Raw genomic sequence first — 26,157 nt, forward strand, 5'->3', positions numbered from 1 at the left:
TCTTTACCCGCGTGTCCAAAACATGCGGACGCAGGTCTGATGATACGACTACAAAGTCGATCATAGACCTGCGGCCTAGGGTGTCCTGGTGCCATGTGCACTTATGGACATCCTTATGTTGGAACATGGTGTTTGTGATGGACAAACTGTGGTTTGCACAGAAGTCCAACAACATCACACCGCACGGGTTCAGATCGGGGAGGCCGTTCCTCCCAATCACGCCCCTCCAGGTCACACTGTCATTGCCCACATGGGCGTTGAAGTCTCCTAGTAAAACGACAGAGTCACCAGTTGGGGTGCTTTCCAGCACCCCTCTGATGGACTCCAGGAAGGCTGGGTACGCTGAACTGCCGTTTGGCGCGTACGCACAAACGACAGTCAGGACCCTTTCCCCAACCCGAAGGCGTAGGGAAATGACCCTCTCGTTCACCAGGGATGACTCCAACACAGAGGCACCGAGCCGGGGGGCTATTAATAAGCCCACACCAGCTCGCCGCCTCTCCCCTCCAGCAACTCCAGAGTAGAACAAGGTCCAGCCCCTCTCGAGGAGTTTGGATCCAGAACCCAAACTGTGGGTCGAGGTGAGTCCGACTATATCTAGTCGGAATGTCTCAACCTCTCTCACAAATTCGGGCTCCTTCCCCGCCAGAGAAGTGGCGTTCCATTTCCCAAGAATCAGATTTGGCTGCCGAAGACCAGGTCGCCTAGGTGCCCGCCCTCGACCGCCACCCAAAACGCAATGCACCGGACCCTTATGCTTTCCCCCGCAGGTGGTGGGTCTACGGGGGGGACATCCCGTGTGGCTTCTTCGGGCTGAGCCCGGCCGGGTCCCACGGGTGAAAGCCCGACCACCAGACGCTCGCCTGCGAGCCCCTCCCCCAGGCCTGGCTCCAGGGTAAGGCCCCGATATCCCACTTCCGGGCGAGGTGCGGTCTCTCCTCGTGTGTTTGTTCATACGGGTCTTCTGAATCACTCTTGGTCTGGCCCGTCACCCAGGACCTGTTTGCCTTGGGAGACCCTCCCAGGGGCATATAGCCCCAGACAACATAGCTGCTAGGATCACTCGGGCACACAAACCCCTCCACCATGGTAAGGTGGTGATTCACGGAGGGGTATACAGTGTATATATATATATATACAGTCAAACCTGTCTTAGCGGCCACCTTTATAGAACGGCCACCTGCCTATAGCAGCCACTGAAAAATCCCCCCCAGCAAATTTACATGTTATAGACCCTGTGTATAGCAGTCACCTGTCCAACGCGGCCAGCGGCCACCCATTTTGTCTCCCTTGGTCAATATCTGACCGCATATAGCGGCCAAATTACCGACTCAAGTAGAAGCTTCATGCACGAAAAAGTTTAGTTTTTCAATCAATGAAGCCGTCGTGTGTAGACTTTAATTACTGAGTCCTAGCTCAGTCACAATCATTCACAAGATCCACACAAACTGTCAGTTGTTCCACATAAAAAAGCCATCTTCTTTTGAGCTTGCTATTTCCTGGTCAAACATGTAACTTTAAGAGCATTTGCACCAAAACATTACCGCAAAGTATGCTGGGAACAGGACGTGCTCCCAGCGACGCTACAATAAAAAAAAAACATATGCTAGCATGCATGCGGCAGCGGGAGCAAAACTGAGTTGGGTTGTACTTAATTGAAGTATTTTAGAATGTACTCACGTTATTTTTCATCAATCCTCATCCACAAATCCATCAAAGTCCTCATCTTCTGTATTCGACACAAACAAAGCCGTCTTCTTTTCCGTTCGCTACTAGTCTGTTAACTTGTCAGTGTTATTCAGCTCCGAAGCAAAGAAGGAAACTTCTCCTGTTGCTTCTGCCAACTTTATTTCTTGAACGCGGCCACCAGACAGCAGCTCAGAACACACACACATCTCTCAGCATCGTCTCTCCTTCCTGCTTGCCCACAAGGCAAAGGTTAAACAAGCCCCACTACATAGCTGTCCAGCCAATGCCTGTAAGAAATGACACCGTTTATTTCCTGGTGTGCACTGGTCAATACTGTAATGCCGCTTGTTGTGGGGAAGGAGAGACTCACGTCGCCGATGCACTTTAATGGCTTTATTAACAGCGGAGAACACTGCAGGACTTTACATCCACGCCAACATAAACACACTTCCCAACTCTCTCCAAACTCACAGCTAGCACTGAGCCTAGCTCTCCTGCTCGGGACGCCCACCGTCACTTCCCGTCACTTCCCGATGAACTAAAGCTGTAATGACACTCTGCCGTATAAAAAGTAAAATATTAAAAACAAGCGTAAGACATTACTAGCACAGCTTTGTTCTGTGGGTGGTGGATATATTCTATCAGTTATTATTAAGCCTCTAGCTTCCTTTTAGTAAGTAAAACCTTGGCTATGATTGCACTACATTGTCATGTAGACCTACAAAGTACACTTGGAAGAACAAGAGGTGAATAAATGTATTGCAACTGATGTGAAACTGATGAGGGGTAGGATTAAATAAGCTTTGCTTCTTCCTACTCCTTTTTGGACATGCAAAATTGTGAATTGTACTATGTGATGTGCTACTGTTTGACTCATGCATGTTCAGGATGAATTAAAACCATGAACCATGATAATAACAAGCCTAGTAGTGCTGTACAAATTTTATCCGCAGTCCGCAGCGCCCTCTACTGGTCAACATTATTATTATTATTATTTTTTCCCCCCCTTTTTTTCTTTTTTTTCCTCTACTGGTCAACCTTCAAACTGGACGCCAACCTGTCTGTAGAGGCCACCTGTCTATAGCGGCCACTTTTGCAGACATATACATATATATATATATATATATATATATATATACAGTATATACATATATACTGTACATACATACATGCTGTGATTGTTGTGCACAGAGTCCGGCAGCGCCAGTGAGGAGGAGGAGGACAGCAGCGACGAGTTCGACAAGAGCTCCACTGATTCCGGGAAGAGTTCAGGTCAATCCAGCGACTCAGAGTCTGAACAAAAGAAGACGACAAACAAAAACACACAGAAAGTGCAAGCAGAGAAACGAACGCACAATCACGCTGACAGGTAATGAAACATCCTTCTCCATAGTATCGTGGTATATGAAGTGTGCAGCCACATGGAGCCACCTTGAAAGGAATGTTTGCAACCGTTACAACATGCTAACCACTAGGCCCACAAATATACAAGGGTTGAAAATTTCAAGATAGTAATTAGTAAGAAAGATACAAAGTTGGGAAGATGGGGTGGGAGTGGTGTGGGGTGGGGTAAATGTCCAGTTCGGCCCACAACCTAAAGTAGGATTTGACTTTTGGCCCCCTGTATGATTGCGTTTGACACCCCTGTTCTAAGTCCTCTTAACTCACAGATTGCTCTTTAAAAGAGAGTACATGCATAGAAACACTTGGAAAGGATCAAGGCGGGGCCGGAAGGAACGCTCTTACCGACTAAGCAGAACCATAACGTGGCCCTTCCTGTTTCAAATGTGAATCATAAATTCCTGCCTGTACTTCAGCACAGCACTTGCGTCCTGAAGAGAGGAAGCAGGTCTTCTGGTCTTAGGGCGGTAAGTTGGACGCTGGTACAAGAGTGCTTTCCAACTGGACTTCAACGCTCCCTTCACCTGCTGATTTTATGCTGGCACCTGGTTGATGATATTTATCCTTTTATACAACTGGTGGTGAGAGGACTTGGCTGTCTTTGACGTCAAGGCAGATGCGCTCGAGAAGTTGCTTCTCCAAAGAACTTGTCTTCAGAGGAAACATGACTTTCTCTGAGGATCTCCAATGTCCTGCCTGCTTCAACATCTTTGAAGATCCTGTCATGCTGCCGTGCAGCCACAGCTTCTGTCGCTTGTGTGTGGAGAAATGGTGGAAGGGGAAAGACGTCCATTCATGTCCAGTCTGTAGGGTGGAGTACAGATCCAAGAAAGTAACTCCAAACTTGGTTCTGAGGAACATGTGTGAAGCTTTTCTTTTGGAATCCGAGGCCAGGTGCAGGTTGCACGATGACAAACTGAAACTCTTCTGTTTGGACCATCAGCAGCCTGTGTGCCTCGTCTGCAGAGATGCAAAAATCCATGCTAACCACAAGTTCTCTCCTATCGGTGAAGTTGCAAAGGATCACAGAGAGGATCTCCAGAAAGACCTGCAGGCCATGCCGATAACGCTGGAAGAGTTAAGTAAGTGTAAAGACACCTTCATTAAACAAGCTGAGAACTTCAAGCTACAGAGGTTCCTGACTGAGAGTGAGATTAAGATAAAGTTTATGGAGCTTCACAACGTTCTGCAGGAAGAGGAGGAGGCCAGGTTGTCTGCTGTGAGAGAGGAAAAGCAGCAAAAGAGTCAGATCATCAAAGAGAAACTTGTGGAACTCAGCAGAGACATTGAAGCTCTCTCAGACGTGATCAAGAGCACAGAGAAGCAGCTGGCAGCTGACGACATTTCCTTCATGAACAACTACAAGGACGTGAAGACCAGAGTCCAGCAGCTGCCTGAGGAGTCCAAGCTGCTCCCAGGACCTCTGCTGGACATGGACAAACATCTGGACAAGCTCAAGTTCACCGTGTGGGGAAAACTTAAGGAGATGCTCTTCCCCAGTCCGGCCCTACTCAACATCAATCCAGTACTCAATCAGAAGATAAGCAGAGGATGGCATCCTCTCAACTTAAACAAGTGGTTTGCTGGTATGGATGCTGCTAGTTTGGAAGTGACACACGTCTGGAATATTGAGGTGGGAGACAACAAGGTCTGGGAAGTGGGGGTGCTGATTAAAGGGCGTCACAAAGCGTATAAATGTGGCATTAGATTTAGAGATGGGAAATACCAAAGGTTTAGTCCACAAGGTGAATCCTTGGATCTGCACGTCAAGGACAAACTGCAGAGGATCAGATTTTGTGTGGACGCAGACAAAGGAAGACTTTCATTCCATGATCATCTTACCAACACTCAAGTAGACACATATGACATTCCTTGGAGGTGGTTGTCTGTCAGCAGTAAAGAACTGTACCCTTACTTCAGCACAAACGATGACATCCCTCTGAAAATGCTGGCAAAATAACTTGTAAAACATCAGTGATGTCCTGCTTTTCCACAAATATGGAAGTACACTGTAAATGAACACTGGGAAATGACACACCATAGAAGAAGACACCATCATGAACATGTCATGTGACTTTCCTCATGTAAACTTGTGTTTTCAGTGATGAATCTATCCATGATGCTTTGATATTTCCTTCATTGCAAGAGATGCTGTTGTACACGTCTTCATTCTTTATGTTCAAATACACAACAATGGAACTGGACGTCTGGATGACATTACGGTGACGGCTAATTTGAGATGAATACATTTAGTACTTTTATTCTGTATATTCTACCATTCAATAATATCACAAGATAAAATGACTAAAATAAATAAATACATCATTTGTGTCCAGTCATGTTGAATTGTCACCTTTACAAATGGAGTCGATCACGATCAAAGGGTTGGCGACCCCTGACCTAGCATGATAGCGATAAGTATTTACAATGTATGCCACCAAAATGGCTAAAATGCTAACATCATAGTCGCTAGCATCTAGCATGATTGCACTATCATGTATCTTTGGATGTTACCATGTTATCATTTTAGCATGATAACATCAGCATGTAAAAGTTTTAGCTATTTTTGTCGCTATAAACATACATGAACACTTAGTGTTAACATGTGGTGTTAGCATGCGACCTGTTAGCATGCAGGCATTGGAGCGCTGCCAACTATCCAGTCAGCTACAGACATGTACTCTGTGAGTTTGATCATTTTGTTTTTCATTAGCAAATAAGCTAACCTAGCATGATGTTGCTGTTAAAATGTGAGTGTCATGTTAGCACTGTTGCTTTGCTAGTATGCTAACTGTTAGTGCGAGCACCAAACATGACTGGGTATTTCTTAGAACCCAAGTTGCTTTCAGTTTGAGGTCACCAACAGATGGCCGACATTCTCCCTCAGCAGAATTCATGCTTCCATTTATCACAGCAAGTCTTCCAGGTCCTGAAGACCATCACACTACCACCACCATATTTTACTGTTGGTATGGTGTTCTTTTATGCCAGATGTAATGGGACACACACCTTCCAAAAATGTATTTTCCCAAAGGTCTTGAGGATCATCAAGATGTTTTCTGGCAAAATTGAGACGAGCCTTAATGTTGTTTTTGTTCAGCAGTGGTTTTGGTCCTGGAACTCTGCCATGCAGGCCGTTTTTGCCCAGTGTCTTTCTTATGGTGGAGTCATGAACACTGACCTTAACTGAGGCAAGTGAGGCCTGCAGTTCTGTGGATGTTGTTGTGGGGTCTTTTGTGACCTCTCAGATGAGTCGTCACTGCGCTCTTGGGGTCATTTTGGTTGGCCGGTCACTCCTGGGAAGGTTCACCACTGTTCCAATGTTTGGCTCTCACTGTGGTTGGCTGGAGTCCCATAGCTTCAGAAATGGCTTTTAGAACCTTTTCCACACTAACATCTCAATTCATCCTACTTAGGTTATGTTTTTAAGGGGGTTAAAAAAAATGTTCTCACTTAATCATAACCAGTTTCCTTTAAAAACTGCATAAAGTGGTCCAGTTGTGTTGTCATTGACTAATATTCACATTTGTTTGATGATCTGAAACATTTAAGTGTGACAAACATGCAAAAAATAAGAAGGTGCAAACACTTTTTCACACCACTGTATTTTTATACCAGCCAAACTATGAAAAAACACAATAGTCTCTTTGTTTTTTTCATAGTCTCGTGTTTAAAGCTTGTAGAGTCAGTGTTAGAACACACACACACACACACACACACACACACACACACTCTTACTGTTAGCGGGAGTCCCATTAACGAGCTAATCAAGCAGAATCGTCCTCCACTAGCGCAGCCCACATTTACATGGCTAATGGCTAATGACTTGTGATTGGTCATTTAGCAGCCCGGTGTTAGCAATGAATGCTATTTGACTCATTAGGGCCAACGAGCCTGCCTGCGCACTTTCAAATTCACTTTCTTCCTGCAAACTGGCACAGAACGCCCCGGCGCTTGGTCTGCGTGACGGGCCCGCCGGCTGACCCTCTTCTCCCCATTAGCGAGCGTAATTAGAGCAAGTCGGCCCCAGTGCTCGCACACACACGCACGTGCACTGCGTAATTAGCTCGGCCTCACCCCCGCGCTTCCACAACAAACACAGCATAATGCCCTCATTATGGCCCAGTCGTCGCGGGCCGGGCCTAATCAGGCCGGCGCTGATTTGTATGACTTTTTCCTGTTGGCAGCAAATGAAACGTGTTGGCCAAATGAATACTGGCTTTCCATCATCGCCCAAGTTAGAGAGCCAGCTAGCGTCACCATTCCCCTCGTTAATTTGAACAGCACAAAGTGGCGGGCCGGCGGAGTAAACACTCATTATCGGGACAAATTGAAGAGAGACGGAGCGAGAGAATGAGACGGGACGAGTGTGGAGAAATGTAACATTAAATTAGCTCGGCAAACACAAACAGATTGATCTTTTGTTTTTCTCACCTACTTTGGATTCCGGCGCCGGCTCCCTGAGCCCGCGTCTCTCCTCGCGTGGAAGCAGGTCTTGCACTGATTGCTGCGCTTTTTCTTTTTCTTTCTTTTTTTTTTTTTTGCAGCGACTCTGATGAAAACGCCGAGCGACCCATGGCCAAAGCCAGCAGCTCGTCGTCCGAAAGCGCCACGTCTGATAGCGACTCCGACTCTGAACAGGACTCGGCGGCGAAGCAGAAGAGGAAGAGCAATGTCAAGTCCAAACCCAAGGTAAGGTCACGGTTCAGTCACCAGTCATACAGTGCAAAAATAGGCAGACGGGAACACACACCTGCGCTAACCTCCCCAGTCGGGGGAACCTCACTCCATTCACTTTATGCTAGCTTGTGTCGTCAGCAACAGTGGACCCTCCAAAGTCCAACAGAAGCCATCACTCCACACTCTTATGAACTGTACATTAACATTGTATTTAATACACTACGTACTACTCAAAAGTCATCAAACCATGTTTAAAAACACATACCCACAACTTTGTGCTTCTCAACGTTGACATGATACCAATAATAACCGATACCTACTACAGTGTATTGAGGTGTAAGTGTTTGTGTGCACACGTGGAGGTAAGAAGGACTGCAACAAACGAGGATGTGACCAAGTGTACCTGTTGAAATATCATGACATCACTACTATCAGGAGAACCAGAGTATAGAGGGGGAGGAGCCACCTGCTGTGGCCCAGCAAGGTGCACTGTATTCTGGTACACGCGCCGAGCGGCCTTTTTTTTTTTTTTTTTTTTTTTTTTTTTAAAGAGCTGTTTACATGTAGTGTAAATAGTATACTACTACTATACTATACTATACTATACTATACTACTACTATACGACTACAACTTGACTTTTATTGTTTTTATTGGCTCAGCCCCCGCCGCAGCGGGTGGGGTTTTCTGCTTCTTTATGTGGGTGGTGCATGGCGAGCTGCATGGAGGAAGGATGATCGAGGCGTTCATACGTCCTGACTTGGACTTTTTATCTCCTCATTAGGACTTTATCTCATAATTTTGACTTTCTTATTTTATAATTATGACTTTCTTTTCTCATAATTTTGACTTTTTCTCTCATAATTTCGACTTTATCTCCTAATTATGACTTTTTATTTCATAATTTAGGCTTTTTTATCTCAAAATTTTGTCTTTTTTAATCCTATAATTATAACTTTTTATCATAATTTTGACTATCTCATAATTTCGACTTTATCTAATAATTTTGACTTTTTCTCTCATAATTTCGATTTTATCTCCTAATTATGACTTTATATTTCATAGTTTTGACTTTTTTGTCTCAAAATTTTGACTTTTTAATCTTATAATTGACTTTTTATCTCATAATTGTGACTATCTAAAAATTTTGACTAGCTCATAATTTTGACTTTCTTATAATTATGACTTTATCTAATCATTTTGACTCTATTTTCTCTGAATTTTGACTTTTTAAAATCTCATTTTGACTTTTTTTATGTCATAATTTTGACTATCTCATAATTTTGACTTTCTTATCTTATAATTATGACTTTCTTTCTCATAATTTTGACTTTTGTATCTCATAATTTCGACTTTATCTCATAATTATGACTTTTTATGTCATAATTTTGACAATCTCTTAATTTCGACTTTCTTATAATTATTAGTAATTATTATTATTATTTCTTATAATTCTTATAATTATTATCTCATAATTTTGACTTTTTTTTTTAAATCTCATTTTGACTTTTTTATCTCAGAATTTCAACTTTTTATTGCTGCGTGGTGATGACTTGGACTTTTTAATCTCATGATTAGGACTTTTTATTTTGTAATTTCAACTTTCTTATCTCACACTTTCAACTTTTTATGGCTGCGTGGAGAAAGGGTGATAAATGTGTTAGTTTTTTGATGAGTGCGCTGCCGATACGGAACGCGGCTGTGGCGCCGTCTCCAAACATGGCCGCCAGTAAAATAGCTCACGTGAATACTTGGGGTCTCCTCCGCTCTTGTCTTCCAGGTGGAGAAGAAGTCCAAGATGGAGGTGTCCTTACTGGATCTGGACGACTGTGAGTTGGCTACGCAAACTTTTACGTATTCACTAAACGTCCTACTTTAGAAACTGAAGTCAGACGTTCACATTTCAACAAGTTGCCCCCCCACATCTGAAGTTTACTGCCCCCTCAGGTGGAAAGCTTGAAAGGAGAGCTGTCATGTTTGTGTTGTAGATATTCACACGCATCAGCTTTGACTTTGGTCCGTCGAAGGCAGGGGTGTCCAAAGTGCAGCCTGGGGGCCGTTTGCAATCCACAGCTGCTTTTTTTTTTTTTTTTTGGACCACAACATATTCTACAAATATAATTTAACAAAAAAAAGAACAAAATCAGCAGTGCTTTTACATGAAAAATATATTTTTTTGAAGTGGTAATCGAACGAGGAAAAATAGTGTCATTTTAGTAGCGTAACAGTAAAATATTGAAGAAAAACGATGTCATATTATGAGAAACCAACAAAACAATTACAAACAGCAAAAAATGACAAAGAAAATGAAGTTGCAGAAAAGCTATAATGTTAAAAGAATAAAGTCCAAGAATGATGGGAATAAAGTCATGACTCAGATTATTATTTCAATTTAATTCTATCAAATGTTTTTGATTTTATTATGATCATTACAGTATTTTAAAGCCGCATGATAACCGATGTGGCGAGATAATAAAATATAAAATCATGTAATAATATTACATGATTTTAGAAAATCATGTATTCATTACTGTCAATTTGCAAGCAGGAAAGAGCTCAGTGGAAGTTCACGTCACAGGCAGGAGGAAAAAAAGCACTTTATTTGCGTTTTTTTTTTTTAGGCACATTTTTTTTCCTCATCATAATTCTCTCATTATCTTCATTATTTCGAAGCTCCGTTTATTGGAGGACATGTGTTGAAATCTCGGGGCCTATGATGTTTCATGTGTTCACCAGTGCACAGGGTATGACATGATGATGTTTATTGGAGGACATGTGTTGAAATCTCGGGGCCTATGATGTTTCATGTGTTCACCAGTGCACAGGGTATGACATGATGATGTTTATTGGAGGACATGTGTTGAAATCTCGGGGCCTATGATGTTTCATGTGTTCACCAGTGCACAGGGTATGACATGATGATGTTTATTGGAGGACATGTGTTGAAATCTCGGGGCCTATGATGTTTCATGTGTTCACCAGTGCACAGGGTATGACATGATGATGTTTATTGGAGGACATGTGTTGAAATCTCGGGGCCTATGATGTTTCATGTGTTCACCAGTGCACAGGGTATGACATGATGATGTTTATTGGAGGACATGTGTTGAAATCTCGGGGCCTATGATGTTTCATGTGTTCACCAGTGCACAGGGTATGACATGATGATGTTTATTGGAGGACATGTGTTGAAATCTCGGGGCCTATGATGTTTCATGTGTTCACCAGTGCACAGGGTATGACATGATGATGTTTATTGGAGGACATGTGTTGAAATCTCGGGGCCTATAATGTTTCATGTGTTCACCAGTGCACAGGGTATGACATGATGATGTTTCGCTTTCTCCTGTGGCCGTTTAGTTTCCCCAACTCCAGCAAACACAGTGAAGTCCTCGGTGGTCTCTCCCAGCTTGCTGTCGGACCTGGAAGGTCTCTCTCTCTCCGGCATCGCCCCCACCATGCAGGTTAGTGTGTGTGTGTGTGTGTTAGCTGATGCATGAGAAAGAAGCGTCAGGCCAGGCTTCCTCCATCACGGTGCGCTGAGAGTCGATTGTTCCTGGTGCTCTGACACCGTATGAGGCGGTGAAATGAGCTTCTCTTTCCCCCCCACCCCCGTCGGAACATTTCTGCACCAGACGCCCAAAGCATTGACCTTTTCTGACGCCTTATATTTATGGCCAGTCAGGACGCAGCAAGCGCTCTTCTTGCCGCTTCCTGTATCCGTCTCTCTCACGCTGCCTGGCTTGTCTTTTTTTTTCTTTTTTTTTTGCACCCTTGAACTCCATTTCTGTTGTCGGGCCTCGCTCTCCACGCCGACACCTTCCATCTCTGGCGTTCCCCCGTGCCGCCGTCTTGTGTATATCTGATGTTCGACCTTTCCTGGTGTGACGGCCTCTTTTCTCTCCTGCGCCGTGTGTACTTTGTATCTTGTCTCCTGGTCCCGGGAGGGGAAATGTCCAGATCATTCTTTTCCTCGCCGCTGTCAGTGTCAGGTTTTTTTTTGGTTTTTTTTGACTCCCCACCTGTTCTTTCGCGTACCGGTCCTGGTGCAACATGTCTGATGATTAATGAACGTGAGGTACGAGTGTTACCAGCACAACTACAGTGGATCTCTTGCATATTTACAATTCAAACTGTACCACAAAGACGAAATAGACGCCTCCACACGAATATACATGCAAAGCAATGCTATTTATTACCTATTTGTAACCCGCAAGGCATGCTGGGGGGACCACACACTCCCTTCCTCCGCAGGAAGGTTAAAAATGAGTACAAACAAGGATCATTTTGCATATACAGCGTAGCACTTGTACTGGGAGTATGCTGGAGCCTATCCCAGCTGTCTTTGGGTGTCTCTGGTTGCCAGCTGTTGGCAGGGCACATAAAGTCATTCACACTCACGTCATGTATTAGTTTGGATTGATTTAGGCCAGAAATAAACAAAATTTGCTTAAATAGGCATACTTTTTGACTAATAATAGGCCATAGTCAGTCAGGAAACAGCGGTGATTTATTTATTATCCATGGTAGAGTGAAGTCAAGTCAACACGTTACCTCTGATAGCATTAGCAGCTTGCTAGCAGCTAGCCTTAGTTGAGATTAGTGGCATACCCAGTAACTATCGTGCCGATGCAAGCTCCACACAGAAATGCCCAACGGAGATTCCAGCCCAGATCTTGTCCATCTCCTGACTGTGTGGCCAACATGCTAACCACTAGATCAGATAACCAATATTTTAAAAAGTGCTCCAGTGAGGTGAGATTACCCGTACTGTGCGGGTCGTGACTTGCCCCGAGCTCACTTGTAAACAAACATTGGCTTTAAGAGGAAGGATGTTGTACCAAATGCTGCGCGATGAGGGGAAAGAAAAACCTCATCGAGCACACAAAAAAACCTTATTAGCCACCTGAAACACCACCGCCGCAGTGTTTGAAAAGTGCAAAAGATCACAGCGGCCGCTCTTACCTCCACGTGTGCACAAACTACGCTTACATCTGCATTTAAATAGTAGATATTAAAAAGTTATGGGTTATCAGTCTGGAATGTGTATTGTGCATCTCTAGTTGCCATATGAACATGGTTATGATTGCACCTTTCATGGAGCAAGAAGAGGCAAACAAACTCTTTGGTGTGTGCAATCTGTTTTCATCCTCGATGTCGTTAAAAATGCACACATCAAAGCGAGGGATGATCCTTGACATTTACACACCATCAAATATGTGGAGGGGGCAGGGGGGTCTGTGATAAAGAGGCCGTTATTGTACACGGTGGGCCGCAATGGATGCATAACGACGTGGCCGTGTCTCGCCGGGCGGCCTTTAAGCTCCCCGCCGCCGAGTTGCGACTTTAGCGCCCGCCTGTCACTCACGGTGATTGACAGTCGCTCTCAGGCCAGCGTTTATGCAGCGCCCGCCTTGTTAGCCGCCGCGTGTCCTGCCCAGGTGAAGGCCGGCGGGTAATAGGGAATAGAAATGCAGATTAGAAGAAGAGTGGCACATCAGCAGCTGATTTAGAGCCAATTCTATGCAGAAATACGCGACGGCCATCCAGATTCATAGGCTGGGGTAAATAACTCACCTTTATGCACACACGCCCCTCCCCACCTTGCCGTCTATCTACACACACACACACACACACACACACACACACACACACACACTGGCCCCAGTGTCATTTCTATTTCAGCGCAATCTGCCCACAGAGGCGGCGAGTGTGCCTCAGCTGAGCACTCGGGCGCTTTTAGAGAATTACTGCATGGTTATCAAAGGCATTTACATTAACCTCGGTCACCGTCTTTGACCCCCGCCCACGCCCCTCGCCGTCTCTCGAATGCCGCTTCTCCCTCTAATAACATTTTGACATCAGGATCTCTCGCCAGCGTCTCTTAAATCCCCGCCGCAGCCCTCCCAGCGCCGCATCCCGGGACGCCTGAGCCTGATAAGGCTTCATTCATAATTAGCGCCGGGCAAATGGGGCTGCGTCGGAGGGGGAAATTGAACTGTCAGCGGCGGGGCGGCGGGCGTTTGACCCCATCACACCCAGAGGGGGCCATCATAATTTGTTCATTTGGTGTCCATCAGGGCGGGCGCCTGTCGTCTCGCTCGCCGCTGACCCGAGCGTCTAATTATGAGTCAGCAGGAGGACCCAGGGCGCCGCCGTGTATAAGCCGCTGCCCTGCGAAACCCCGGGCTGCCACTCAAACCGCGCAGATTAACCCAAGCTAAAGGAGTCGGTGCCCACGCGGGGAAGAATGCTTCTCAGAGAGCAAACTTTGAGAAGTGCTCGTGTGTCTTTTACACTTCCTCTGGTTTCAGTTGCTTTCACGAACATTTGCATCATTGAATTCCACACCGCAGACGACAACTTGCAGAATGTTACCAGAAACAAAGGATGGTGTGATCGTCCTGATCTCCAGACTGTGACTGTGTGGCCAACATGCTAACCACTAGACCACCGTGCGGCCCCCAAGTGACTTCACAGTAGTAAAAAAAAAAGTGCTTCAAAGTTGCAGGTTCAGCATCTTTGTGCTACGTTAGCCCCCCGCCTGTGAAAGTCAGGATTTTTCACCTTTTTCTCTTGGCGAAAAGAGATGGTGGGTTGTGGCTTCCGCCGTTGCTAGGTTACACTTCCTGAGCCTGCTTGCGGTTTGCCAACTTCCTGTTCTCGTGGGTCTGACTAACCTTTGTTTTGTTCTGTTAAGATCTGGATGAGTATCTGTGTCTTCCCGTTTATGCCTTTAACTTACCTTAGTCTGTTTTAACTAGAATTTAGGTTCGCACATTTACTGTTGGCTATAGCTCCACCCACTTTGGCCATAGCTGGCATGTGCTCTCTGCTCTTCTACGAGTCATCCCTCCATCATAGCTGTCTCTGAGAACGCGGCTCCTTCACATATCAGCACTGTTAGATTCCCACGTGTCAGTTAATAACTTCCTAACCTTCTGGGCCATCTGATGCAGATTAGAATTGCTTTTAGTAGGTGCTGCATGTCTCTAGCTTGAATGCTAATGAGCTTTATCCACTTTTTACCCTCTGCACAATGTAACAGATGCCATCTATCACATGCAGCAAGGTGACATCGAGTGGGACAGGGGGACACCTACTGTATGTTAGCACTAGCGTAGCTATGTGACCTAGCGTGCTAACATCACACTCCCGTTTTAACAGCAACATCATGCCAGGTGACCCTTTTTTGCTGAAGAAAAACAAAAGAAGCAAACGTCCAGCTTCCACGTCTGTAGCCGACTGAACGGATAAGGCAGCATTTTAAGATGTGTAGCGAAGCCTCTTCTCTCAAAAGTGGCACAAACAATAATTGGCATATGCCGTAAACTAAGCTGAACTAGACTAGTCCTTCATGTCGTCCCTCGCCATTTCGCGGTTCGAATATCACTCCCTCACATCATCGTGGTTATTCAAAAAATAATTCAATTATAAATCATGGCTGTTTTGTGGTTGGACTGTGGCCTAGTTTTAGTCAAAAATATTGAAAAGACAGGTCATATGTAGTATTCTACCCTGGTCACTAGGTTTGGTTTGGTTTGGTTTGGTTTAGTTTATTTGAACATGAAGGTTCCAATGGAATACATCTCATGAATCATCCTTTCACAGTTCCACATGTCCAAAAGGAGTAGGAAGAAGCAAAGCTTATTTAATCCTACCCCCCATCCATTCTACATCTAGTACAGTACATGTAGTTCACTTCCTGCTTTCCATGTCATGTTTTCAGTGATAGTCAGGATAATACATAATAGATAACGGTAAGACAGCCCCCCCCCCAAAAAAAGAAAGAACATTAATAATAATAATAATAATGATGACAATACTAAATAAATAAATAAAAAAGAACAAAGCTTTTTCTTTTCTTTTTTTTTTAAACACAACAAAGAAAATTATTTAAAAAAAATAAAAAATAAAAAAAAATAAAAAAAATAATATAACAAACCTGACAGAACAATCAGGACTCTTCTGCCTTGTATTTAGCAAACATCAACTGCTTGCATTGTTTTTTGAATTTGCTCATCTCTGTACATTGTTTGAGTTCTTTACTCAATCCGTTCCATAATTTAATTCCACACACGGAAATGCTGTGGGTTTTCAGCGTAGTTCTCGCGTATAAATGTTTTAAGTTTAATTTTCCTCTAAGATCATATTTCTCCTCTCTGATTGAGAAATACTTTATGAGGTTTTTGGGTAACGAGTTGTTATTAACTTTAAACATTATTCTAGCAGTTTGAAAGTGTACTAAATCTGCGAATTTTAATATCTGCGATTTTAAAAATAGAGGGTTTGTATGTTGTCTATACTTGGTATTATGAATTATCCTTACAGATCTTTTTTGCAGTACAGTGAGTGAGTGAAGATTGCTTTTGTAATTATTACCCATATCTCCACACAATACGTTAGATATGGTAATACTAAGGAACAGTACAGAGTGTGGAGTGATTTTTGGTCAAGAACATATTTTGCTTTATTCAATATTGAGATATTTCTCGCCACCTTTTGTTGTATATATTTAATATGAGATTTCCAACTCATTTTTTCATCTATTACAACCCCAAGGAATTTATATTCTTCCACTTTTTCAGTATCCGTTCCATTAATTTGTATTTGGTCGTACGTGTCCTTTCTACTATTACCGAATAGCATTATTTTAGTTTTACTTAAATTCAGAGATAATCTATTCTTGTCAAACCATGACTTTAATATGACCTTTTCATCCTTGACCTTTTTAATGAGTTCTTGTGTGCTTTCACCAGAACAGAAAGCGGTGGTATCATCGACGAATAATACCAATTTTAAGTTGTTACTTTACAAATGTCGTTAATGTACAAGTTAAACAGTTTTGGTCCCAGTATGGACCCCTGGGGTACTCCACACGTAGTATGTAAACTCCCAGATGTGTATTCTCCTAGCTTTACAAATTGTTTCCTCTTTGCTAGGTAGCTTTTAACCCAATTTAAGACTGAACCTCTAATTCCATACCTTTCTAATTTTGAAATTAAAATAGTGTGATTAATTGTATCGAAAGCTTTTGTCAGATCCATGAATACAGCAGCTGCGCATCTTCTGTTGTCTATGGCAGTAGTGATTTCCTCCGTGATTTCCATCAGTGCCATAGAAGTTGAAATGTTGGCTCTGTAACCATATTGACTGCTAGCCAATAATTCATTCTTATTCATAAATTTGTCCAACCTATTATTAAATATCTTCTCCACAATTTTAGAGAATTGTGGTAACAAGGAAACTGGTCGATAATTTGTAAATTGGTGTTTGTCTCCTTTTTTGAAAATTGGAACCACCTTGGCTGTTTTCATTTTGCTTGGAAATATTCCAGTCTGAAATGATAAGTTACTAATATATGTTAACGGGTCTGCGATCTCATTGATGACCCTTTTAATTGTTTCCATTTCCATTCCATGACAATCAGTTGATGTTTTTGCCTTAAAATGGTTAACAATGTCAGTGATCTCCTTTTTGGTTACAGCAGTGAGAAACATAGAATTAAGATTCCTATCAATAATATCAATCCCTTCATCAATTGTGTCTTGTTTTGGAATTTCCTCTTCCAGTTTTTGTCCAATATTTACAAAATATTCATTAAACATTTCAGCTACCGCATTCATGTCATTCCTGTAAGTGTTTCCAACCATGAAATAGGGAGGATAGTCTGCTTTCTTAACGTTGTTCTTTATAAGACTATTTAAGATGCCCCAAGTTGCTCTCATCTTATTTTTGTTCTTATTTAGTACGTGACTATAATATTCCCTCTTACACACTCTCAAGATAGTTGTCAACTTGTTTTTGTAAGTCTTATACTTTTGTTCTGCTTCTTTAGTCTGTTGAATGATAAATGTCCTGTATGATGTCTTCTTCTTCTTACAGGCGTTTTTTAGTCCTTTTGTCATCCATGGCTGCTGGTTTTTCTTTTGCTTCTTGGGCTTTTCTTGCCAGGGACAGTTCTTATCGTAGAGCTCCATATAAGTACCAAGGAAGCTGTCATATGCCTCGTCCACATCTGTTGCACTGTAGACACTCTCCCAACTTTGTTCTTCTAGTCCTATCTTGAAGGCACGGATGCTGTCCTCTGTACGCAATCTTTGAAAAGTCTTTTTTGCCTCCGCCTGTTTTTTCTTATAATGTTCCTTGTAAATAGTGAACACTGGAAGATGATCACTGATGTCACTAATTAGCAGGCCACTGATGGTGTTGTTATCAAAGTCATTGGTGAATATATTATGGATGAGGGTGGCACAGTGGTCTGTTATTCTACTTGGTCTAATGATTTTAGGATATAAACTCAAGCTATACATTGTGTCTATAAAGTCGTCTATTTCCTTGCACTTGTGTGGGTTCAAAAGGTCAATATTGAAGTCTCCACATATAAAAATAGTTTTTTGACCTCCTGTATGTCTGTAAACGTTGTCTTAATCCAATCCTCAAACATTCCAATCTTTGACTTTGGAGTTCTGTACACACAACTTATTAACACATTTTTGCTTTTGTCTTTACAGATTTCCATTGTTATACATTCTAAAATGTTATCAACTACAACCATTTTGTAGTTCAGATGTTTGTCCACGTATACGGCCACACCTCCTCCATTTGCATTGTTCCTGTTTGCACTCATCATTTCATATCCTTCCAGCTCGAAGTCCATTCCTTTGTTAGCATTAATCCAAGTTTCTGAGATTGCTTTTACTTTGAAAGGTTCTTTGAATTGATTCAAATATTGTTTAATATTAGTAAAGTTTGCGTTCAAGCTTCTGCTGTTTATGTGTATGATGGATAACTTGTCGTCGTTGATAAAACTGTTGTTGTATTGCTCCTCCGTATAATAACGGCAGTCGTTTGTAATGTGAGAGAAAACATTTGAGTCTGGATCAATATCTTTTTCATATCCAATTGTTTGTGATCTGTAAAGTGAAAAGTGTCCAATTGTAGATCTTCTTGTCGCATATTAAAGCTGTTTTCCTCCATGTTGGGAGACCTCAATATCTTTCTAGGTCCTTGATGTCTTTGACAACAAGAACTCTGGCCTCTGGTCCTCCATTTGCTTTGATGAAGATTTTGCGGTTTGCACTCCATGTTCCTTGGATCTTTCCTTGCTTCCTCAGATCACGTGCTTTCTTCGCAATCTCAGCGTTGCGCTTGGTCAGGTGGTCATTCATGTAGACATTTGTTCCTTTCAGCTTCTTTCCCTGTTTCAGCAGAGCAACCTTGTGTTTCCTATTAGTGAATTTGACGATGATGACGGGTGTAGTAGGTTCCTACCATACAGTGGGATGCAAGTATCAATAGATTGGATGTCTACATCTACATTCTTTGACTGCAAGAAATCAACAACTTGTTGCTCTGTTGAGGCGACATCCCTTTCGTCTGGTTCTTCAGTATTCGCCACTGCTCTGGCATAGGACCTTGGTTTGATTGGAAGTCCCGTCACGACCACGTCATTCATTCGCGTGTTCTGATCCATGTCATCTATGGTGTTTTTCAGCTTCTCAATGATTTTATCCTTTTCTTCACATTCATTTTTGAGAGTGGCTCCCAGTGCATCATAACTTTCCTGTAATTTTTTATTCTCCACTCTCAGACCTTGCATTTCTCTTTGTATGGCGTTGGTAGTCTCTAGCAGACTATAAGTTAGTTTTTGCAGGGAGTTGGAACTCTGCACAAGTTGCTGCATCTGTTTTCCATAATCCTCCGTGGTTTTCGCCATGGTATACTCACTCTTTTCCATTGAACTTCTTTCTTGCTTGTTTGCGCGGTGTTTAACCTTCTGCAAGGCTGTCGCTGTTGCTTTGTCTATATTTCCACTCAGGTGTGTCAACTGGTTAACTGTGTCATCCTTGTAGGGTCTCGGCGGCGGTTGTGGTAATAGGTGAGCACCTCCAGTTGTCTCAGGAATCTGTTCGACATCTTCCGTATATATGACTGAATCTGGAGTACTTCGACCAGAACTGCTAGAGCCACCGCTTGTTGCGCTTTTTCTCCCTCGAGCCTTTGACCTTGTTACTGTTGCTTGGTAACGCCGTCAGTTAGCCGTTGGCTTGTGGTGCAATACCTTCGGTGATTAATCTTCGTTATAACGGCGAGTTTATCTCTCACCAGTATCTCACCAAAGTCCCACCAGTCCTCGTGGGCCGAAAAAGCTGCACAGGAAAACTCCAAATGTTATCCTGTTATTGAAATCAGGCTTCAAACCGCGGCTAGCATGATAGCTTGCTTGTAACGGCTGTCGGCTCCACCTGATTGTCTCTTTTGGTGAGTTTAGTCCACTCGCGGGTCCGAATTGAGGCAGAAGTCTCAGCACTCACTTGCAGAGTTGTAATCACAAGTTGTGATCACAAACTGTATTCACCAAGGTCACAAAAGTTTAAAACTCCGGTAATAGTGGACGGAGCTTTTCCGTGAGCATCCTTTCCGTACAACAGGAAGTGACGCTCACTTAGGGTTAGGTGTCATTAGGTGTCAGTAATGTTGCACTGGCGAGACATTACCTTACATTACCTTAACTTGCACCGCATGGAGTCAGTTCACACATGGCTGCGTTGACGATCGGTCATCGTTTCAACAGACAAACGTGACCTTGAAGTGACTGAAGTATCAAAAGTATTTTTATTTTCATTTGGGAAATGATTTTAGTGGATGAAGAGCTGGTATCGGAAGTATCGATATTTCCGTATTGATCTGCACGTCATTAGTTCGAGGTACCACAAGGCGGGACTTTCCCAATGCCAAAGTGGTAGTTATGTCTTATCTCTTATTATGTCTACTACATCGGGTAATGGGAGTGTAACGGTGACCATAGCGGTGTTATTTCATGTCTAGAGGGCTCTAATCATCTTTGAAAGTGTATTTAGAAGGTAAACAGGTTTTCTATTTCTTATTTTCTCTTATGTCCACTTGTAGTCACCATACACCTTTTTATAAAAAAAAAAAAAAGGTCACTATGGGGGTGTTATTTCATTTCTAGAGGGCTCTAATAATGTTAAAAATGTGTATTTGGAAGGGTGTAAACAGGCTTTCTATGTCTTATATGTCTTATTTTCTGTTATTATGTCTACTTTATTAGGTAATAGGAGTGTAAAGGTGACTATAGGGGTGTTATTTCATGTCTATAGAGCTCTAATAATGTTAAAAAGCATATTTAGAAGGTCATAAACAGGTTTTCTATGCTCTAATTACAAAAATATTGCATTTATTAACATTGAATCCTTACTTGACTTACCACGGTCGTGTCTGGAACCAATTCACCGCGTTAAAGGAGGGACGACTGTAGGACAGCAAGAACGAGGGCTGAACGGCCGTTTTACGGCAACTCTAGGTGACCGTTTCATGTGACCATGTGACATGTGAGCACTCGCCAAGCATCGCTGAAGGACACCACATTTTGAGCAGCGTTGCACGCGACTTCGAGCGTTAGGCCGCCTTATTGCCGCTAATGTTTGCTTGGTGGAAATGTTCCTAATTAATTGTGTAAGAAAAGCTCATTTGCCGACAAATTGGCATAAATGAAGTAACCTCTGTCTGCAGGCGGCGGAGTGACTTCTCGTTTCGCCAAAGTCTCTCTCGCCGGCTGTACTAACATTTATTTAATTCAATTTGCGCTCAAGGTCCCGCTGACTTCCTTCCATTAATTGTCATCTCCAAGCTGAGGGGACAATTAGGCCTTTTAAACTTTTTATTTTTTCTTTAAATGCACGCAATATGGCATCTTGTAGTAGGAATGGATTTTCAATATAGATCCCCTGCAGCATCTTTTTTTTCCCTGCAAATTGGCCGTCATATGCACAAGGCTGCCCGGCTCCTTTTCGGATATGTCAGCGGGATTTTCAGGTCATTTGCCACAGAGGATGCCGCGAGACGCGGCGTCCGGGCTCTGAAGGTGACTGGCGTCCCGTGTCATCCATCACGCCGGCTTCCTTTAAGTTGACGCATAATAGAGCCTCTCAATCAACTTCTTCCCCGCCACTGTCACCTCCCTTTTCCTCCTGTCCAGAGAGGAGGAGGGAGAGGGGCTGCGGGGATGTCGTCTGACAAGGGAGTCAAGGTTACATCCCTCTTATTTACACATGAGGTGTTATGGCATGTGGAAGAGGACGGGAGCAACGGAAGCGGCGGCGGGCTCGTGTTGGCACCCGTGTCAGGCGTTAACCGTCCACTGTGTGAGACAGGTGATGATAAGCCGTTTGAAACCCCCATCCGTTCCCCGAAGGCGCCGCGGGCGGCACACGGGACCTTGAAGCCGGATGAGCACGTCGGCGTGGGGATGTGGGGGGGGTTGATGTCTTTCCCCGTGATGGGATGCGCAAACATTACGGCCAGCTTTATTGACACATACGCATCCAAAAGTGGCCCCCGATAAATTTGCACCTGGCGTGACGGGCGCTGGAGAGGACGCGGCGGCACCGCGGCATGGCGGCCTGCTAACAAATGTTTGCTTGACCTCCTTTCACAGGTGCGTCGGCAGACAAGCGTGTGAGGGGGCCGGTGTTGTGATGGTGGGGTTTGTCCTGATGCGTCAAGGACTTCGTTTTTAAACACTTTTCACGCTGACCTTTGGAGGAGGATTAAAAAAACACAAAGGTGCCATAAACGGGAATACAGAAAGTCCTCGGGCCTCACTTGCAAAACAAACATTCACTTTTTGAGGAAGACATTTCGTGTGCGAGTTGTAAAAAAACAAATCGAGCACATAAAAAACTTTATCAGCCACCTTAAACGCCAGCATGGTGGCGTTTTGAAAAGTGCAAAAGGTTTGCCGGAGACCTCCGTGGCGTCGCACCGGTCGCTCGAAGCGCGTGTCCGAATACAGTGCACCTTGCTGGGCAGCAGCAGGTGGCTCCTCCCCCTCTATACTCTGGTTCTCCTGATAGTAGTGATGTCATGATATTTCAACAGGTACACTTGGTCACATCCTCGTTTGTTCCAGTCCTTCTTACCTCCACGTGTGCACACACGACACTTACATCTACATACATTGAAGCATGAAGTTATCGGTTTGAAGGAAAAAAAAAAAGATAGCGTGCATCTCTGATACAAAAGTATCAGCAGCCTAAGCAGGGAGGCCCAGACTTCCCTCTCCCGGGCCACTTCGTCCAGTTCCTTCCGGCGGATGCTGAGGCGTTCCCAGGGCAGTTGAGAGACTGGGTCTTCCCCGAGGCCACCTACCAGTCGGACGTGCCCTGAACACCTCCCCAAGGAGGCGTCCAGGAGGCATCCTGACCAGAGCAGCGCTTCTACTCCTCGGATGACAGTGCTTCTCACTCATTGGGCCGCTTGTACCCGCCATCTTGTCCTTTCAGTCACTACTCAAAGCTGATGACCATAGATGCGGGTAGGAATGTAGAGCTTTGAGAGCTTTGCCTTTGCATGAATACATGGTTAAACAAAATAATGATTTATTGTTTTTTTAAATATACAATATTTTTGGAAATAACTCCTTAAAAAATACTAATTATACTAAAGTTTCTCAGTATTCTAAGGTAACTCGCTGTCTTACTTTTTTGTAAGTAAGTTTCCCTAGTGTAAATCTACACAGATACTCAATCATGCAATCATGTTTGGTGCTAGCATGCTAACTGTTGGCACTAGCATAGCTACATTGATAGCATGACACTCACATTTTAACAGCAACATCATGCTAGGTTAGCTTATTTGCCTAAGAAAAACAAAATGATAAAACTCACAGATTCCATGTCCGAACTCCAGTGTGAATTTTAAGATGGGTAGTGAAGCCTGTATTTTTTATTTTTTTTTAATACAAAAGTTTGTCTGTGTGTCAGTCGGTATCATGTCCATGAGGAAAGGACTGCCTGCATCCTAACAGGTTTCATGCTAACACCTAGTATGAAGTATATATGTAAGTTTATAGCGACAAAAATAGCTAAAAACATGCTAAAATGCTGTAACCACACCAGCCCAGGACCTCCACATGCAGCATGTTCACCTCCAAGATAGTCTGAGACCAGCCCCTCGGACAGCTGCTGAAACAATCAGGTTGCATAACCAAAGAATTTCTGCACAAACTGTCAGAAACCGTCTCAGGGAAGCTCATCCGCACGCTCGTCGTCCTCATCGGGGTCTCGACCTGAGTCCAGTTCATCGTCGTAACCAACTTGAGTGGGGAAATGCTCACGTTCGATGGCGTCTGGCACGTTGGAGAGGTGCTCTCTTCACGGATGAAATCCTGGTTTACACTGTTCAGGGCAGATGGCGTGTGGATGAACGGTAACCCTAACCCCCCCACCCAAAATAAAACAAAACTACACATTTCAGAGTGGCCTTTTGTTGTGGGCAGTCTAAGGCACACCTGTGCACTCATCATGGTGCCTAATCAGCATCTTGATATGGCACACCTGTGAGGTGTGATGGATGATCTCAGCAACGGAGAAGTGCTCACTGTCACACATTTAGACACATTTGTCACTAATATTTGAGAGGAATGGTGATATTGTGGATGTCGAAAAAGTTTTAGATCTTTGAGTTCATCTCATAAAAAATGGGAGCAAAAACAAAAGTGTTGCGTTTACATTTTTGTTGCGTGTACAACAGCATCTCTTGCAATGAAGGAAATATCAAAGCATCATGGATAGATTCATCACTGAAAACACAAGTTTACATGAGGAAAGTCACATGACATGTTCATGATGGTGTCTTCTTCTATGGTGTGTCATTTCCCAGTGTTCATTTACAGTGTACTTCCATATTTGTGGAAAAGCAGAACATCACTGATGTTTTACTAGTTATTTTGCCAGCATTTTCAGAGGGATGTCATCCTTTGTGCTGAAGTAAGGGTACAGTTCTTTACTGCTGACAGACAACCACCTCCAAGGAATGTCATATGTGTCTACTTGAGTGTTGGTAAGATGATCATGGAATGAAAGTCTTCCTTTGTCCGCGTCCACACAAAATCTGATCCTCTGCAGTTTGTCCTTGACGTACAGATCCAAGGATTCACCTCGTGGACTAAACCTTTGGTATTTCCCATCTCTAAATCTAATGCCACATTTATACGCTTTGTGACGCCCTTTAATCAGCACCCCCACTTCCCAGACCTTGTTGTCTCCCACCTCAATATTCCAGACGTGTGTCACTTCCAAACTAGCAGCATCCATACCAGCAAACCACTTGTTTAAGTTGAGAGGATGCCATCCTCTGCTTATCTTCTGATTGAGTACTGGATTGATGTTGAGTAGGGCCGGACTGGGGAAGAGCATCTCCTTAAGTTTTCCCCACACGGTGAACTTGAGCTTGTCCAGATGTTTGTCCATGTCCAGCAGAGGTCCTGGGAGCAGCTTGGACTCCTCAGGCAGCTGCTGGACTCTGGTCTTCACGTCCTTGTAGTTGTTCATGAAGGAAATGTCGTCAGCTGCCAGCTGCTTCTCTGTGCTCTTGATCACGTCTGAGAGAGCTTCAATGTCTCTGCTGAGTTCCACAAGTTTCTCTTTGATGATCTGACTCTTTTGCTGCTTTTCCTCTCTCACAGCAGACAACCTGGCCTCCTCCTCCTCCTGCAGAACGTTGTGAAGCTCCATAAACTTTATCTTAATCTCACTCTCAGTCAGGAACCTCTGTAGCTTGAAGTTCTCAGCTTGTTTAATGAAGGTGTCTTTACACTTACTTAACTCTTCCAGCGTTATCTGCATGGCCTGCAGGTCTTTCTGGAGATCCTCTCTGTGATCCTTTGCAACTTCACCGATAGGAGAGAACTTGTGGTTAGCATGGATTTTTGCATCTCTGCAGACGAGGCACACAGGCTGCTGATGGTCCAAACAGAAGAGTTTCAGTTTCTCATCGTGCAACCTGCACCTGGCCTCGGATTCCATAAGAAAAGCTTCACACACGTTCCTCAGAACCAAGTTTGGAGTTAATTTTTTGGATCTATACTCCACCATACAGACAAGACATGAACGGACCTCTTTCCCCTTCCACCATTTCTTTACACACGAGCGACAGAAGCTGTGGCTGCACGGCAGCATGACAGGATCTTCAAAGATGTTGAAGCAGGCAGGACATTGGAGATCCTCAAAGAAAGCCATGTTTCCTCTGAAGACACGAGCTCCTTGAAGAAGCAACTGCTGTGCGTCGCAGTCAAAGAGAGCCACTCACTGCCCGTTGTATAAAAGGATAAATATCATCGACCAGATGCTAACGTAAAATCAGCAGCTGAAGGGAGTTTTGAAGTCCGGTTGGAAAGCACTCTTGTACCAGCGTCCAACTTTCGTGCCATCAGACCAGAAGACCTGCTTCCTCCCTTCAGGACGCAAGCAATGTACTGAAGTACAGGAAGTGAGTTATGGAACGTAAACTGGTTCAACTGGAAAGGTTGCTTTTTGCTTCTACTAAGTCATAAGACCGTTCATTCCAGCCCCGCCTTGATGCTT

The 26,157-nt window shown here is 43.7% G+C and overlaps 3 protein-coding genes across 6 annotated transcripts in view; 2 read left to right on the forward strand and 1 right to left on the reverse strand.

The window, feature by feature from the left end:
- The window catches only part of ap3b1a (adaptor related protein complex 3 subunit beta 1a), an 80,091-nt gene that overhangs the window by 31,918 nt on the left and 22,016 nt on the right, over window positions 1-26,157 (forward strand). For all 4 annotated transcript variants that reach the window (XM_054756428.1, XM_054756429.1, XM_054756426.1 and 1 more), the window contains exons 19-22: window positions 2,881-3,058; window positions 7,638-7,782; window positions 9,549-9,597; window positions 11,129-11,232. In XM_054756428.1, coding sequence (XP_054612403.1) covers window positions 2,881-3,058; window positions 7,638-7,782; window positions 9,549-9,597; window positions 11,129-11,232 — 476 coding nt within the window. The remainder of the gene's footprint in view (window positions 1-2,880; window positions 3,059-7,637; window positions 7,783-9,548; window positions 9,598-11,128; window positions 11,233-26,157) is intronic.
- On the forward strand, window positions 3,276-5,839 carry LOC129169740 (tripartite motif-containing protein 12A-like). Its single transcript, XM_054756430.1, has one exon. It carries the CDS (start codon window positions 3,707-3,709, stop codon window positions 5,048-5,050), a length of 1,344 nt encoding a protein of 447 aa, XP_054612405.1. The 5' UTR covers window positions 3,276-3,706; the 3' UTR covers window positions 5,051-5,839.
- LOC129169741 (tripartite motif-containing protein 12A-like) lies at window positions 24,046-26,028 on the reverse strand. Its single transcript, XM_054756431.1, has one exon. It carries the CDS (start codon window positions 25,810-25,812, stop codon window positions 24,517-24,519), a length of 1,296 nt encoding a protein of 431 aa, XP_054612406.1. The 5' UTR covers window positions 25,813-26,028; the 3' UTR covers window positions 24,046-24,516.

Source organism: Dunckerocampus dactyliophorus, chromosome 17, assembly GCF_027744805.1.
Source record: "Dunckerocampus dactyliophorus isolate RoL2022-P2 chromosome 17, RoL_Ddac_1.1, whole genome shotgun sequence".
In the NCBI taxonomy this organism is placed as follows: domain Eukaryota; kingdom Metazoa; phylum Chordata; class Actinopteri; order Syngnathiformes; family Syngnathidae; genus Dunckerocampus; species Dunckerocampus dactyliophorus.

Bases quoted from the DNA above. Each gene is read 5' to 3' on its own strand.
- LOC129169741 (XM_054756431.1), bottom strand. From the start codon at position 25,812: ATGGCTTTCTTTGAGGATCTCCAATGTCCTGCCTGCTTCAACATCTTT.
- LOC129169740 (XM_054756430.1), top strand. From the start codon at position 3,707: ATGCGCTCGAGAAGTTGCTTCTCCAAAGAACTTGTCTTCAGAGGAAAC.